We start from the raw sequence: 17,708 nt of genomic DNA, 5'->3' as shown, positions 1-17,708 counted from the left end.
CTATATATTCTTCAAGATTACCATGATCCCATAGCTGATGCTGACTAATGTATACGACTTCTTGTTATCAGAGAAATTTGCAGCCCTTCCAAAGGAAGTCATCAACATATTTCCCAAGATTACAAAATTCAAAGTTCATAAAGGGACAGAGGTCAGAAAAACAGGTCATTTTAGTTGCACTCAGTCATTACATCAACTTAATTAAATCTGAAAATGTATTGTTTCCTAATAGAGTGGGCACTTTAAGAGTTTGATAATCTAATCACCAGAGTACCTCCAAATGTCCTCCCCATGAACTCTATGAACTTTGTTGGAAAGAAAACCCAACAGTAACATGGAGGACACAAAAGAGAACAGAAATATATGCAATAGGAATATATATGAAATGGGTGGTTAGCAAGAGATTAGGAATTTTCTGATAATACTACTGAAGATGCTCAATGATAACTCAAAAGGCATTCTTTAAAATGCAAACAACTCAAATTATCCATCGACTGACAAAAGAACAAACAAAATGTGGTGTATTCATACAATGGAATATTATTCAGCCAAAAAAAGAAATGAAGTACTGATACATTCCACAACATGGATGACCCTTGAAAATATTATGCTGAGTATAAAAAGCCAGACACAAAAGGCCACATGTTGCACAATTCCATTTACATGAAACGTCCATAACAGGCAAATCCACAGAGACAGAAAGCAGATCAGTGGTTGCCAAGGGCTGGGGTGGAGAAGGAATGGGGAGTGATGCTAATGGGCACAGGGCTTCTTTTTAAAATGACGAAAATATTCTGGAATTAGAGGTAATGGTTGCACAGTCTGAATACACTAAAAACCACTGAATCGTATACTTTAAAGTGGTGAATTTAATGGGGTGTAAGCCGTATCTCTTTAGTTCAGCATTTCCACTGCCCCATAAGCCTCTCCACGCTCAACAAAGGGCCTGCCTCTCAGGACACGCAGTGTGTTAGACTTCAGTGGTGCCCTATTTATGACATCAAGAGGAAGTGATCTTACAGAAAGATTTAAGCGCTCATACCATTTTTATTTCATCATGTTTAAAGGGAAAAGCGTCAAATCAGGATTCCTAGTGTCCTCTTTGGCCACTCAGGTGAAAGCAATCCAAAATGCCCCTACTGTGACAAAAGTAGCTTATCCAATTATCCTGGGGCTTTTGTTTTCTAAAGGTCAATTCTGACTGAGTTACTTCTTTACCTAGCAGATGACGAACTGCCAACATTAAAATTTCTATAGCATTTCAGATAGTCCTGAGCCTCGGACCAGTACATTTTGAAAAAGATAAGCCATTAATTCTAATCAAGATTTATTCATCTCATACTACAGAACTGTGTTAGAGTACCAATGGCTGATCACTCAAAATAATGACTTCTGTTTCAAAAAGTCTTCCGGTACCTTTTCGTTACACCACTATGTCAACACGTGTGCAGTGCTAAGATCTTTTGTTTGATACACAAAACAGAACACTCATTCATAAGTCTGGAAGTAGAATGAATATGGATTCAGTGAACTATCTGCCACTATTGATCCTAGATTGTTATCTTAGACTTCCTTGAAGTTACCAAGTGACCCACTTCTGACTGTATTGTGAAAGACTGCTTAACAGGGAAAAAGTACTTAGGAATGCAATGCCTCCTCAGTTTATCTACATGAGGTGCCATCTGTTCACAATGTTACTAATTCCACAGAGGGTGATCATCACGTTACCAAGGTCACACGACAACAACAGGTATAGCAGGAGGCAGGTAGAGCAATATTGGAGCACGGGTTTGAACAGCGTCTCTAGTACTAGCACGTGTGTGTGTGTGTGTGTGTGTGTGTGTGTGTGTGCGTGTGTGTGTGTGTGTGTGTGTAGGCAACAAGGCCTGTCCTTCTGAGCTCTTTCACTCTCTATAGAATGACGCTTTAAACTCCTTTTAAATTTCAAAGCAAGTCCTGATAAGGATGACCTCTGAGTGGGTATAACCTGTAAGCCCCAGATAACAAATCAGGAATACTGACTCTCGGGTTCTCCACAGCTCAAGGGTCACAATGATCAAAAAGGAATTTCTAGGTTCAGACACAGATGATTATAAATCTCTAATAAATGAGTACCATATAGCTTATTCAAGATTATGCATGAAAAGAGAAGCATAAATAAATCTCCAGAGATTACATCCCCTAAGAATTAAATTATCGGTAACCACAATCAAACAAGTGAAGCCATCATTATACATTTGCAGGACCTAGATTAATACAGGACATGGTTTACAAGAACATGGTACCCTCCATAATGTCTACCTCTTACAATACTGTGTTATTCAGATAAGAAAACTAAGCAGCACAGCTCACCTTAATGGTAACCCTAGTTCAGAGGCAAATGTGACAAATCTAAAATCCTCAATGAGTTTAAAGACCCTTTCAGTCAATATTTTATTTTCCATCTGTAATTTATCAAAATTACTTACCAGAAGCAAAACGGACATATGGAGTTGCCTTTCTTCCCCATGTATTATTGTTTGGGGACATTAAAACTGAAGAGGAACCACAGAAACAGAAGCCTAGAAAATCCATGAACTATATATTGCTATATAATCATACTGTTTATGCATATACTATGAAAATAAAAAATAAATATACAAAAACAGACACTTACCCCTAAGATATCTCAAGTACGATAAGGAAGATTCCACCCCCCTATCAAAGAGACTCCTAGGGTATATTTCAAATGTGTTTTCTCAAAATAATTAGTCAAGAACCCATGATTCCCAAACCTGGGATTGCATTTTCTAAGAAAAATGAAGATCAATGCAATGTTCTATTATGTCATTTTAAAAAACACATCATCTCCTTCCCATGGTTTTCTAAGGAAATATCTGAGCAGCTAAGTAGTTACTCCTACCACTAAACAGCTTTCAATCTATTATAACCTAATTACTTGAAAAACAGGATACCTTGGGGAAAAAAAAAAAAAACAAAAACACTAATTCCTCTGCAAAAGGAGAAGCTGGATAAATTTAGTTGTCACTGAGTAGTAAGATTTATGGACTTCTTTATTTCTGCCTCCCTGACAACCACATTCTTTTGGTACCTAACTAGGCAAGGATGATAATTAGTAGCTACTGTCATGCTATAATTAAAGATCAAATACCTTAGCTGCTTCAAGAACTCAACATCAGAGTTGCTATTAATAAGCTTGATGAACTCTTCATAAGAAGGAGCATAGGTGTAGGCTCTCTTGTGATGTTCATTCATCTGTTCTCTGCGTTCCAACTGGGCAAGTAGCATCTGGTTAATGTAATCTGGATTACTAAGTAAATCCACTACTGGCTTCAAGACTGTGGGAAGAAGAAGAAAGCACCACTGAGAAAGGTATTGTCCTTTAAAGGAATTGTTTTTCTTTTACAGAACTGAAACCACATTTGGGAAACGTTTTCAAACTACCCAAATGGGGAAAATACAAACAACTCAAATATTCAAAAATGTGTGTGCGTGTACATACAGCTTCCTCTGGGTATGCTACCAACTATGGCCACAATCTAGTGGTTGATTTAACAAATGACTTAAGTTTAAAGGAATAATGAAAGAAAGTCATTTGCAACCCAGGTTCCTAACAAAGACATCAAAATTAAGTACACTGATTTTTTTCCTTTTATTTATTTTTTTATAAGGCTCAATAGGTTTTGTCTGCCAAAAGATGAAAGTGAATGTTCTCCCAACTGGTGAATGAAAACCTCAGGGAAGAAGTTGTTAAAAAGTCAATGATATGACTACAAACTCATCCTACCAAATTTAGGTTAAAAAGTTCCCTTTTCGGGGTGCCTGGGGGGCTCAGTTGGTTAAGTATCAGACTCTTGATTTTGGCTCAGGTCATAATCTCAGGGTCCTGGGATCAAGCCCAGCGTCGAGTCTGCTTGAGGATTCTCTCCCTCTCCTTCTGCCCCTCCCCGCCACCACTTGCACACACACATGCTCACATATACTCTCTTTCTCTAAAATAAATAAATAATCTTTTTAAAAAAAGTTGCCTTTTCTGGGGTGCCTGGGCGGCTCAGTTGGTGAGGTAACCAACTCTTGAGCTCAGCTGAGCTGTTGATCTCAGGGTCGTGAAGCCAAAAATAAAAAATAAAAATAAATTTAAAAATTCCCTTTTCTCTGTTTGGTATCCACTAATGACCACAGATAATAAATGAGACAATCAATCAATGCATATCAAATGCAATGTTATTTGAGATTTTGAGGTAAGAGAAATTTCTCTTAGGTCATATTTTCTTCCATTTCTTGTATTCTGGCCAAGCATCTCCCTCATTATACTTCCTTTAGTAATTACACTATACTGTGGGTACAGTTCCTTTTTTGTTTATTCCAAGTTCACAAAATTACATATAGGCATTATCAATGAATCTTCTACCTTAAAAGTATTTTAAGTAAATGCACACTAGAGTTTGAGTACAGGTATTCTTTCATTGATGAATATATTATTGACCTGGATAATTCAAAAGCTACCCTAAAGGGATGCTTCCCTGTGAAGAACATAAGGACTAATTATCCTGTGTCAAAATAAACAACAGAATGGACTATGCATTTGGCAACATGTTACATAAAAAACTTGTTTATCATGGATGGCCAAATAATACTGTCTTTAAGTGACACTTCACATTTGAAAATCTGAAAATATCTTAGCTCCCATATGTCCCATGATATACAAGGTCTGCATAGGTATATATAAAGTGTTATCTCATTAGTATGTAGAACATTTGTTTGCATATTATTTGTTTGCATATTTGCTATCACATTAGTAATATGAATTATTTATAAAAGTCTACCTTTTGTTGTGAGTATTTCTGCAAGCATTATACGTAAGCTGAGAGACTGGACATCCTTTGAGGGAAGGAAACAAAACACCAGAACCCGAGAACACATTTGTAGGAATCTCACTTCATCATATGAGTTCCTCAAGCATGTATGTAACACAAAAGGCCTTGGTTGTTCTTCATGTCTAAAAGAAATTAATGAAGAGAGGGAAGAGGAAGGAAAGAATTTCTGGAAACAATTTGGTTATGTATCATTAAGTATAAAATATCTCAAATGGACAATATATGTTTTCATAATTGTGTCCACTCCTCAAAAATGTCAATAGCTAATAATTTTCTCAATCACAGACTAATTTAGAAAAATGCTAATGCATGCCCTTTCAGGATTTCAAACCTTAAGTAGCATCAACAATTAACACATAACTCCCAAATCACAGCAACAATCCAGAAAAGTATGAGTGTTTCTTTAACTGGATTATTTTTAAGTCTCCTAGACGTCTTCTCAAATGTGATCTACAGCTTCATTTTTCAAAAAAAACCTAAGAAAACATAACCAGGGTCACTACACAGCTTTCCTGACTAGGTAATCATGGGATAAAAATGCTATGGGTTTTCTACCGAAGAGTGGGTCCATGACTTACTTGATGCTACAGAAATTGGTGGCAAATTGCCTTCTGTGAAGTTCCCAGGTATTTTCTAAAGAGTCTTGCCAACCGTGGTCACAGGCTTCCCTATCAGCACTGACCCTATCCTCATCCCAGGACCATTAATTTGGAGGATCTGAGTGAAGAGGAGTAGAAAGTAGAACTTTCTATACCTCCTTTTCCCACAGTACCTTGATAGGAGTAGTTCAGGAAAGACTGGGAAGTTCATTTTTCTAATACCTTCCAGATAAGAGATAACGTTTATGGACTTCTTATATTAACTAGTGGCCAATCCTGGGCAAGGGGTGACACTACGCAGAGCGGAAGGAATCATACCAGGTGCTACATAGTAACGAAACAAATACATATTAGTGCCTTTTACAACTAGCACCTCTGGAGTGTTGATTGCAATTTCTTTTTGCACTGGAGAATGAAGACTAGTTTCCAGAGTAGGTACTCTACTCTAAAACAGAAAGACTTCCTCTTTGTCTTCTACAACAAGCAAGAAAAATTCAATACTAATATGAAAAGCCAAAAAAAGAAACAGATTTTAAGAATAACCCTTTACATATATAGTGATACATGTTGACTCTTTAAAAATGGCATCTTCAGGGGTACCTGGCTGGCTCAGTTGGTAGAACATGAGACTCTTGATTTGGGGGACATGAGTTCAGGCCATTAGGGGTGGAGTTTACTTAAAAAAAAAAAAACAAAAATAAAAAATAAGTAAATTTAAAATGGCATCTTCAATTATTTGAAATTCTAGCTATGCTGCCAGTTAGAGATGATCTTTTAGTATAGTAAGATCTAGATGCTACTCGTCTCATCAAGCACTTTTAAGGATAAAACTTTAAAATAGGTAGTCGGTTAACAATTATTGGGGAAAGTTGGCCCCAAAAAACTAACGACAGAAGCTTCTTTCTATAATAACAAAATCCTCTCAAAGTATTCACAATCCCTTCTCTGTTCCAATGGAAGGCAGATAAAAGGAGCCTGGTCATCAGACTTCTACAAGTTCATCTCCCTCCTAGAACTGAGTTAGGGAAAAACTTTCTGAGTGAGCATAAAAGACAAGATATCTGGTCAAACGCACTCCATCTAAGGAAAAGGGAGAGGCCAGTGCTTCCCTGGAATCCCTCTGCTCACTCCAAGCAGGATACTCCTATGATGCCTTCTAGTTCATGAACATCTACTGCTTCAGAACCCGAGAAAAGATCCCGAGGCACATGGCTGCTTCTGGGTCAGGAGGTGTCCATGCACCTGCACGCAGGCAGCATCCTCCTTCTGCCAGTGTGGATGGATCATTTGTTTACTCCAAGTCCTACTATTTGCATCTGGGTTCTCATTCCTAGTGAGCAAAAGAACATTCACCTCTTGTAAATTTCACATGTACAACAAGACTTAATCTTCACACCTACAAGAAGCAGGTATCATCAGCAGCATTTCATAGATGAGAACATTGAGGATCTGAGTGGTTAGCGAATAGTCCAAAGTCAGAGGTAATAAATGGTAGAAATAACTCTCCTGTTCAGCCTGACTCTCAAGTCCAGACTCTACACTACTCCATAATCAAAGACCACAAAGATGAAAGGGGGGAAAATTCAGAGATAAAGAGAGAAAATATGAATAAAAAGCATTATTTTTCCCCTTAAACAGCATGCCTGTACTTGACTAGTAAATCAAACACATAGAGATTGTAAGAAGGAGACTATGAAATTAAAGATGCTACTGATCAAACAGCATAAAAAGAATCAGTTTTAGCTTTTCCTGAAACATGCTGGAACAAGACAGATGGGACAAAGGAAGAGGAAGCAGAGGCAAGACTTAAATGTGATCTGGGGACTGGGTTTAAAGCAGCAGCAGAATGTCAGCCTGGAAATAAACACAAGCTGACTGGAAAGCTGCCTCCACACCATTGCCTAACAGTCAACCAGTGTATGTGTTGCTTTTATTAATGCAATTTATTATTCTCTTGTTTGACAGTGGCCAATTCAATTGGGTGCTTCCCAGGCTGCCAAAGTCATTTTGCAGCCAACAGATATCCACACACGGATGGAGATTTCTAGGATGAGGGCACTATTTACCTGGGGCAGGCAAGTGCAGACACAGCCGTCAAACCTAGACACACTGTCTGCCAGTCTCATTGTGTGATTTGTAGAAGATAATGCATTAACAGACATTAGTTCTCTAGGGTTCACTTCTAGGGCATAATCATCTATATGCAAAACATCAGTAACCTACTGGCACTTTTTCAAATATCTATAATCCCAGAGTACAGCGGTAGATTTTTTTTTCTTTAATAAGAATCATCAACTAGAGCTTCTAGGCATAGCCCAGATATCAGCAAAATAAATCTACCATTGGTATAAGAAAACTAGAAGCCCAGAGGGAAGGCGTTTCTAAAATGGAATCAATTATCTGTTTCTATTATTGTGATGCTTTACCCATAATATCTTTATATTAGTCACAAAAGCAGTAATTTCAGAAGCTGGTAAATGTCTCCATGAAAAATATATGCTCATGTTCAAATTAGATCATCATAAAAATACTAAATTTCTCTAACCACTTGCTCTTCTCCCAAACCTAAATCCATCAGTCTTCTCACTGGAATAAAACATAGATTTAAAATACTGTCCTTCATTGAACCATAATTTAAATACTTTAAAATGAGCTTCCACTGAGTTCAGACAAGTCTTGGACAGTATCTGGCGGGCAGAAGCAAGGAGCCCTTTATACAACAGATATTACAGCAAACCAGCAGGAGCTCCTCGGGGTTGAACACTTGAAAAGAGCGGCTGAAGCTCTTGAGACACCAGGGGTATAACCCTAGAGTCGTCATTCTCTCCCTTTTCTTATAAGTTCACACACTCCCTTCCGGGAAGTTGCTTTCTCTCCCAACAGCAGTTTTCCCCAGTAGCCTGGGGACCCCTATGTGTAAGACAAAATGTCACTTGTCTTTTCCATTCCTGTTCTCACCAGCAGAGTGGAGTTTCCAGAGGCTACCTAATGTGTGCTTACACCATCACTCTACTGGCTAATGGGAAGTGGATTGTATTCGTGCCCTTTAAAAGTGTCTTGGTTCTAACAGCTGACATGGTAAATATCGATAATATAATAAGAGGTGAGGTGGTATACATTTAACAACTGGATCCCCAAGGGGAAAAACAGCTGATTTGTAGCATTCGCCCACTGCACAGTGTAAACACTCCCACCATGGCCAATGACAAGCTAGCAAGGTGATATTCCTGATCTCAAAGTAAGGAAGGGATGTGCACAGTCAGCTCTTGCAAACCAGTACAAGCTGGTTCCAGCACCCCACAAGATAGAACCCACATAAACAAGAGTGCTTTTGGGGGAGCCTGGCTGGGTCAGTCAGAAGAACATGCAACTCTTGATCTTAGGATTGTGAGTTTGAGCCCTACACTGGGTATAGAGATTACTTAAAAACAAAACCTTAAAGAAAAAAAGAGCTTTCAGGTTTTCAACAACTTTTAAGAGTACAGAGGGATCCTGAGACCAAAAAAAAATCTGAGAACCATTGCTCTACAGCAATTTTTTTCAAATCATGGGTTGTGACCCACAAGGAATAAAATAAAATTTAGTTCATCTCAAACACCAATTTTAAAAAGATGTTAACACATCAGTTATCACAGGTAATAAGAGTATTGTTTTATGAAACTGAGTCACGATATAAAATGTCTTTCTTACTATGAGTCACAGTTTTTAAAAAATGCAAAACATTAGGGGCAGCAAACTGGAATACATTAGGCACATGATGGCTCTGTACATTTTGATCTCACAAGCCTGTGCGACACAGACTTTGGGAGAGAGAATGATTGATGGAGAGCGAATGATTGATGGAAAGAGGCAATACAGCCAAGAACAGGGAGCTGCTACTGCACAAGAACATTCAGCAAGCAGGCCCCCTGAGCAACAACAGCACAGGGCAGAACAGGGACTGCCCGCTGACAAACTCACTAGGCAGGGCTTCTCAGAAGAGAACAGGAGTCACCACCTGCCCAATAAGGATGCCAGTGCTTCTCCATCCTCATTTGTATTTTTCAGATACCCGCTCTCTCCCCTGAAAGTAGAGGTAGAAGAACAGCACTGAGAATAGGCCACGGTAACTGCAAGGAGCGCCTCTCCTACTGAGCCCCTATTCAAACAGGCAGAAGACTACTCCTTTCTTTCAGTAAGATGACTTTTATAAGCAAGTTAGAAGTGCCGTAATTCAGCATTCTCACACTCACAAAGGAGTAGGGCATACAGTTAAGATCCTACCGGCAAACCTCTAAACATAAGGATTTGTTACAAGCTCAGAAATGGCCTTGAAGTTTTCCTTCCAAAGGCAGTCACCTCATAGGCACAGATCTTGTGAGTGGAACAGTACAAAGAGCTAACAAACCTAAATATTCACAATTTTCACAATGAAACATTTCTAATTACAGCCCACAAACCCCAATACTGAGTTCTTTTTTAAAAGTCAATTTTCAGGATATGGTGATGCAACAGAGCTCTCAACAAAAAGAAATTCTAAACCTTTCTAAACATTGTAAACTCATGGACACTTCACAGTATAAGACACTGTATTTAAATTTTCTACTTCCAGGTACTCATGATTCTATAAACAAGTTCATGACAGTGCTGGCTCGGTAAAATTCATTGCATTGTTTAAGTTTTTCACAAAATTAAAGAAGTCCATAAAGGGGTTTTCTATTAGAGAGTTATAAAAAAAAATCTACTCTACCAGAACACTATAAATGTTCTCCCTCAATAAATCTATATTTCAAGCCAAGTGCCAGCAAGAGGCAGAAAATTCTAGTTTCATCTTGATTTTGACCACTTTCTGTATAAGAAAAATATTTTAATGTGGAAAAAAAGTGGGGGAAGTTGTTCATGTTTGAACAGTTACCTGGCATTCGCAGCTTTCAGGTCACAGAAATGAGTGAGTAAAGTTCTTACAACATCATTGCAGACGACTTTAACCACATCCACGTGGCTCAGTCTGTGACGCAGCTGTCTGGCAATTTCCCAAAAGTCTTCCAAGAGCAGATGGTAAAGCTGTCCCTCATCTCTGCTGAGATTTCCATACCAGGACAGAACGTAATCTCTATAACTGTAGTCAAACACTACCAGGAATAAACAAAGCAATGAGTAAATCTTAGATGAAAGAAGCATATACCAAGACTGCATTTCTACTGGACACTGAGGACCTACTATCTAATATTCACTGTTTAAAATATAAAGAGTAGATAACAACACAAGAGAAGACATAATCTTCCCTAGAATATTTGAAAATAAAAAGATTCTAACTAAAATTCTGGAGGTGTGGTGACCATATGTCCTGAATTTTTGTGGACAGCCCAATTTTTAAATATTCTATCCTGGGGCCAAACTATCTAAATTTATCCAAAAACAGAGCATCTTACACAGTGGCAACACACTTATCGAGTCTGCCAGTCATCAATTTATTGCCTCTCGCTTCCAAATTCACCCTTTCTTGCCCTACTTTATGATACTGGAGACAGACCATGTAAACATTTCTTTGCCAACTCATACCATGTTAGAGTTTGACAGGAGAGGATGCCGGGGGGGACTGTGGAGGAGGAAGGGGCTTCTTCTTGTCCTGGTTCCTGTGTGCTCTTCTCTGATTGCTCCTGCAGTGTGCGGCGGGCAGCAGCAGGGGGGGCATCAGATGGCCTCACCCCCCGCAGATTCTAATGGCATTCAGAGGGCAGCTCCCCAGAGAAGTCTGCTAGTACCCTGGGGGTGGCTTCCCGTAGCCTGTGGTATCTCCCCAAATCTTCACCATTACATGGGCCACACCTGTGCCCTCTCCAGTGAGACCTGGATCTCAACTTGGGGGTGAAGAAGGAACCCGCTCCCAAACGTATCCCTCCTTGAAGTGCTCTGCCATGGCCCCAGAAGTAGTGATTGCTCCCATTATCTGCTCTTCCTATATTCTTTGGAGTTCTCTTTATTCCTCAGTAGTCAAGTCCCTTGGCAAGTTAATCACTCTTTAAACTTTCTTGTTCAAGTATTATGTGGTTTCTGTCTCTTAATGAGACCCCAACTAATGCAGGAAGAATCCCCTAAGTCAGATATCACACCAGGCTCAGCATCTGTGGCTGACAACCTTCTTTGGAAAATTTCTAGTATCTCTTTTCTTAATTCTGGATCAATTTTATGCCTTGGAAATAAAAACCCTTAGCTCTAGAGCAGTGCTATCCAACAGAAATAGGAGAGTCACATATGTAATTTTAAGTGTCTAGTAGCCACATTAAAAAAGGAAAAAAGAAACAGGTTAAATTTTAATAATATGTTTCAACTAATATATCCAAAATATTATGATTTCAAAACATAATCAAGACTATCAATTAATGAAATTTTTTTTAAGATTTTATTTATTTATTTGACAGAGAGATAGAGCCAGAGAGCACAAGTGGAGGGAATGGCAGAGGGAGAGGGAGAAGCAGGCTTCCCGCTGAGCAGGAAGCCCGATGCAGGGCTCGATCCCAGGACCCTGGGATCATGACCTGAGCCGAAGGCAGACACTTAACCATCTGAGCCACCTGGGCACCCCAATTAGTGAGATTCTTTTTCCATGCTAAGTCTTCACCAACTGGTATATATTTTATACTTTCAGCACATCTTAATTTGGACTAGCCACATTACTCAATCGCCACTTGTACACAGTAGTTCTCTGTTGCTCAAGGCAGCTCAAGTCCACATAGAAGATGAAGACTGAAAAATAAAAATGTTATTGGACTAAAGTCGTGATTTCCCCAAGGGAGGAAAAACACAGCCCCATATCCATGTTTCAGCATAAGGATACCTGTACTATTTTTTAATCACTGCTTATTTCTCAAGGTTTTCTCTTTCCTTCTTCAAATACCACTTGATTTAGCTTAATTTTGATATGACCATACTTTGTCTCAGATAAATAGTCTATCCTCTTGCTTTGCTTTGCTCCCAAGAATCCTGTGGAACAAAACGTAACTTGGGATCCTGATTTACTGCACACCTGGCCCACAAATGTCTGACCCATAATTCTCAAATAATTCTGCAGGCCAGGATTGGGTGCTTGTTTTATTCATCTTGTTTTATTCATCTTTATTCATCAATTACTTCCTGAGATGGGGGGAGATGGGAAGGTGGCAGGAGGGAGGTCATAGTTCTTAGAAAACTGAATAGCAAATGGAACCTCCAGCTCAGAGTTCATCTTATGTAAGGATTCCATATATGTGCAAAAGCCCACAAGTCAAGGAAAGCACCGTTCTTGTTTTAATATTCTGTGATGGCTTTTTTTCTCAGAATATCAACTGTGAAAGTATTATCCAATGCTTTTCCACATTTCCAGAATTTCTGCATTGCAGCTTTATAATAATTCACAAAATGGCATCTTAAATCCCATAGGTCAAAAACATACATAAATCATCAAGAATTTTGTTCACAGACACAAAGGTTTAGCTCATCCTCAAAGTGATTCCACTGGCCTCAGTAGTGGGATAAGACACTTAAGATAGCTGAAGCTTTATAGCTGAGAACCATTACTTGCCAAAGACTAAGGGGCAGGCATTTATTTATTTTTTTAAGATTTTATTTATTCATTTGAGACACAGAGATACAGAGAGAGAGACAGCATGAGCAGGGGGACAGGCAGAGGAAGAGAGAGAGAGAAGCAGACTCCCCATTGAGCCAGGAGCCCGATGCGGGGCTCGATCCCAGGACCCTAGGATCATGACCTGAGCCAAAGGCAGACGCTTAACCATCTGAGCCACCCAGGTGCCCAGGGGGCAGGCATTTAAAAGAAAAAAAAAAGAGATACTACCTCAATCTTTCATTTTTCATTAAATAAGCATTTAATTCTGGTATGTAAGGCTTCCAGTATACAAGGTAGAATAAATATCCGCTGGACACAAATGAAAAGGCAAAACAAAAGCAAAACCAACAAATAAATCATTTCCTAAACCTTTTGGCTATTTTCTGATCACTTCCAAATATTCATTTGAACAAATGGTTATGTTTTCTAGATTTTACAAAAAGTAGCCACATCTCATTCCTAATTGGACTATTCCATTTAGAAGAAAGCAGAAATGGTTTCTGACCTGGATATTTAAGAAATTAGAGCAAAAACAGGAATAGGCTAATTCCATAATCTCACTCATTGACAAAAAATAGACCACAGTTCCTACACAGTAATTGCGTTACATCCTCTCAAGAAATTGAGGCTCCAAGAAGTGAAATAACTTGCTCAAAGTCAAATAAGTGGTAAAGCCAAGTGTCCTATCTGCCAATCAAACACTCTTCCTACTCAGCACACTGTAGTCCTGCATGAAGGTGGAACAAGTCACATGAGTAAAAAACATGAGAAATCTGAATAGTGGCCCTTTCCACTGGATATCCAGCTTGTTTAAAATATTTATATGAAAAAAATATGCTAAAAATTGTCCTAGAAGGCACTAATAGGACCAATGGGTGGAAGTCATAAGAAATTGTTTTTTCTGTTCAACATAATGAATAAAATCATTAAAGCTATTCAAGATTCACAGTAAATGGTGAATATTCTACCATAAGAAACTTTTAAACAAGCTGGATATCCAATGGACAAGGATGACCTAGAAAAAATTACTTCCTGAGATGGGGGGCTGAATTATATAATCTCCACAGACTCTTATCTGCAAAGCTTTTATATCCTTCTTCTGGTAAGAGCCACCCTGACTACAAAGCACTGCTAATTTGTTCATTTGCAATTCTTTCTCCCTTACTCTTTTATTAAACAAAGTTGTCATACCACAGAATTTTTAACTAGTAGCAAATAAACCTATAACCCAAAACGTTTGGGAAATAGAAGCATTTTTCCTTCCGTTAAAATTTAGTTTCAAATTATAGAAGGAAATTAAAAGCAATTATAAGAGACTTAATAGCTTTAAAATAAGATCTTCTTAGCACACTAAAGGATTTATGTGAAGGGCATATTCATCTACATAATTTCCCATTACGCTTGTTAACCACACACTGCATATGTTAATTAATACAGCTCTAAAATACTCCTCCAATACTACATTTTTTTAGGAATTGATAAAAATGAATATTGGTAAAAATCTCAACTCAGGGGCACCTGGATGACTCAGTCAGTTAAGCGTCTGCCTTCCACTCAGGTCATGATCTCAGGGTCCTGGGATCGAGCCCGGCATCGGGCTCCGTGCTCAGTGGGGAGCCTGCTTCTCCCTCTCCCTCTGCCTGCCGCTCTGCCTACTTGTGTGTGCACACTCTCTCTCTGTCAAATAAATAAAATCTTCAAAAAAAAAAACCCTCAGTAATAGAAGATATACCTGGAACTAACAAATCTCTATCAATAGCTTATCAGTACACCTTTAACCTAAGTATTATAAAAATATAGCAAATATAAAAAATGTGAAACAAGGGCAATTGGCTGGCTCAGTCCGTAAAGCATGTGACTCTTGATCTCAGGTCATGAGTTTGAGCTCCATGTGGGGCAAAAAAAAAAAAAGTATAAAACAGAGCCATAATTCCAAGTATATATTATGTAGCTACATATACTCATTTATATACAAGTGCACATATGAACAAAATATTTTAAAATATACGGATCAATTTGAAGAGACACAGAAATTCATGATAAAATTATTTTATGGTCTCTACTAAGAGATAAGCAGAAATAATATAACAAACCCCAATGAGAAATGGAAGAACACTTATGCTCATTGCCAAGCAAAGAGTCTTTCTTCTAAACACATAATAGCAGCCAAGAAAAATTCAAGTGCTATTATCAAATCTATTTTCTAGACTACTCTCAATGAAATAAGCAGGTAAAAAGGAATCACTGCAGATTACAGAGAATGGAATAGCATGTTTGGAACTTTGATTTGAGTAGGATTAATGTAAAAAAGAGGATTTAGGGTAACAAAGTAGGAAAAAACTGGAAGTGAGGAGACCAGTTAAAAGGCTACCATGTTAGTCTAGATAACGCGATATTAGGTAATCTCTACCTATAAATTTTCAGAACAAAGAATGACTCAAACTAAGGAAATAGTAGGAGAGAGAGCTCCATGAGAGCCATTCTTCTACCTCTGCCTTTTCCCCAGACCAATTCAAGATAGTCTTCCCTGCACAAGAGGTAAGGCCCCAAGGGTCATAAACATCCATGACCTGAGTCCCTTTGAACAAAGAAAGAGAGCTCATTCAACCAGGAATTGGCCTAATGGTAATAAGAACAATAATAATAACATTGTTCATACAGATAGCACTCTGCAGTTTGCAAAGTTTTTAAAATGCAATTAGTAATCACTGTCTATGTGTGGAAGGAAAGCCAACTTCTGGGAAAATTTAGGGTTATTAGTTTATGTCACTGATTGAGGTGTTCATTCAGTCAACAAAAAATGTATATATATTTCACATCACTGGGTAGAGTCATGAACTAGAAGAGTTGAACCTAACGGAGGTTAGGGGTGGGAGTGGAAGGTGGGAGAGTCACGGTCTTTCAAGTGTAGGTTCTGCTCCCTCTGTGTCAGCATCTAATTCTTACAGTCTACCATCGTCTGGAAATGGCCACAGAGAGCCTAGTAAAAGAGATTACCACATCAGGTTCACCTTATCTAAGACAAGTTCCAAGGAAACTGAAAGTTCTGTTATACTTGGATAGTGACCTTGTAATATCTTCTGTTATCATGATCGTTCATGTTATGGCCTTTTGTATAACCTGGACACTTTATTTTATAGGCACAATTACCCCGAAAATTCAGAAAAGTATTAAGAGCCAATCAAAACTAACAGAAATATGTTCATCTGGATATGTACATTAATATTAATTGCACTTGTGAAGGATACTCCAAAAAGTAATGGAAGTAATGGTATTTATAAGACACTTGGACAACATCTTACAAGTCAAAGTGCAGAGGTCAGTATCCTCAATGCTTCAAAAAAGATAACATTACAAAGAACTATATTTTCAATTCAAGAATTTAAATTGAAAGTTTTCCTGAGCAAATAGCAGGTACTCATTACTGAACTATATTCTCTGATCCACATTAGTGAGGTAATTCAGGGTAGCCTAGTAAAAATTAGGCTATAGATCTGAGATTTAATACTCATAAAGATTTCAAAAGTTATCTCCTGTCAGTCTTCCTGGAAATGTAACTTTAGGAGAAACTTTTGAGAGCATCTGGTATAGAAAGGTGGCTATTCTGACTTCTCAAACATATGGTTCATTCATACCATATCTGAATCCCTAAAATACAGTTTTTACACTTAAAATTGGCTAACAAAGCACAGCAATAATATACACTTCAGTCATCTTCCCTGGGTATGCCGTTCAACTTCCAGCATTTTTAGCTTTAGTAATTTTTTTTTGAAGATTTTATTTTTAAGTAATTTCTACATACAACATGGGGCTCAAACTCACAACCCTGAAACCAAGAGTCACATGTTCCACCGACTGAGCCAGCCAGGCACACCTCGTAGCTTTAATAATTCTTCTGCTTCACAGAAAGCCGAACTGTATTATTTTGAGCTGCACTTTTAAATATTACTTCTCTCTTCTTTGTAATTCAATCTATAGAGATTTAAGACCAAGTCCTAATTTATATTGAGCTACAACAAAAGCATACTTTAGTAACAAAAAAAAACCCACCCACGAACATTTATACAGGCATACACACACACATACCTTGTATTTTACTCAACTCTTTGAATAAATCTGTTTTTAAAATACGTATTCTAGGGGCGCCTGGGTGGCTCAGTCATTAAGCATCTGCCTTCGGCTCAGGTCATGATCCCAGGGTCCTGGGATTGAGCCCCGCATCGGGCTCCCTGCTCAGCGGGAAGCCTGCTTCTCCCTCTCCCACTCCCCCTGCTTGTGTTCCCTCTCTTGCTGTCTCTGTCAAAAATTAAATAAAATCTTAAAAAAAATGTGTATTCTAAATGGAATAAAACAAATATATAAAGGAAAGATGGAGTAATTATGTTATCTACTTCAAACTAATTTTAGGGGGAAATTTTTAAATAGTCATAAACACTTCATATCAACTGAACTCAAGTTACTGCAGCCTTAACAAGTGTACCTGCTATTAAATTTTGCAAGCATACCAAGAGACCCTCAATTTTATCAATATAAGTCTACTATAGTTAGCTAATGACATTCAGAATTTCAATTAATATACTGGTGCCAGGGCTTAGAAATGCAAATTAACATACTCCAGAGATGCATATTATAATCACTACAGGTTTT

The 17,708-nt window shown here is 38.2% G+C and overlaps 1 protein-coding gene across 4 annotated transcripts in view; it reads right to left on the bottom strand.

The window, feature by feature from the left end:
• Nucleotides 1-17,708, bottom strand: part of SNX25 (sorting nexin 25) — a 125,312-nt gene that overhangs the window by 76,593 nt on the left and 31,011 nt on the right. For 2 of the 4 annotated variants that reach the window (XM_028099828.2, XM_028099829.2), the window contains exons 3-5: nt 10,371-10,587; nt 4,827-4,999; nt 3,152-3,338 (exon numbers count right to left, since the gene is read on the bottom strand). In XM_028099828.2, coding sequence (XP_027955629.1) covers nt 3,152-3,338; nt 4,827-4,999; nt 10,371-10,587 — 577 coding nt within the window. The remainder of the gene's footprint in view (nt 1-3,151; nt 3,339-4,826; nt 5,000-10,370; nt 10,588-17,708) is intronic. The other 2 variants (XM_028099830.2, XM_028099831.2) reach the window with 2 other exon arrangements.

The sequence above is a fragment of the Eumetopias jubatus genome, unplaced genomic scaffold, assembly GCF_037043125.1.
Source record: "Eumetopias jubatus isolate StellerSeaLion01/CBP00866 unplaced genomic scaffold, mEumJub1_p1.0 scaffold_2, whole genome shotgun sequence".
Lineage (NCBI taxonomy): Eukaryota > Metazoa > Chordata > Mammalia > Carnivora > Otariidae > Eumetopias > Eumetopias jubatus.
This window is presented reverse-complemented; position numbering and strand designations above follow the sequence as displayed.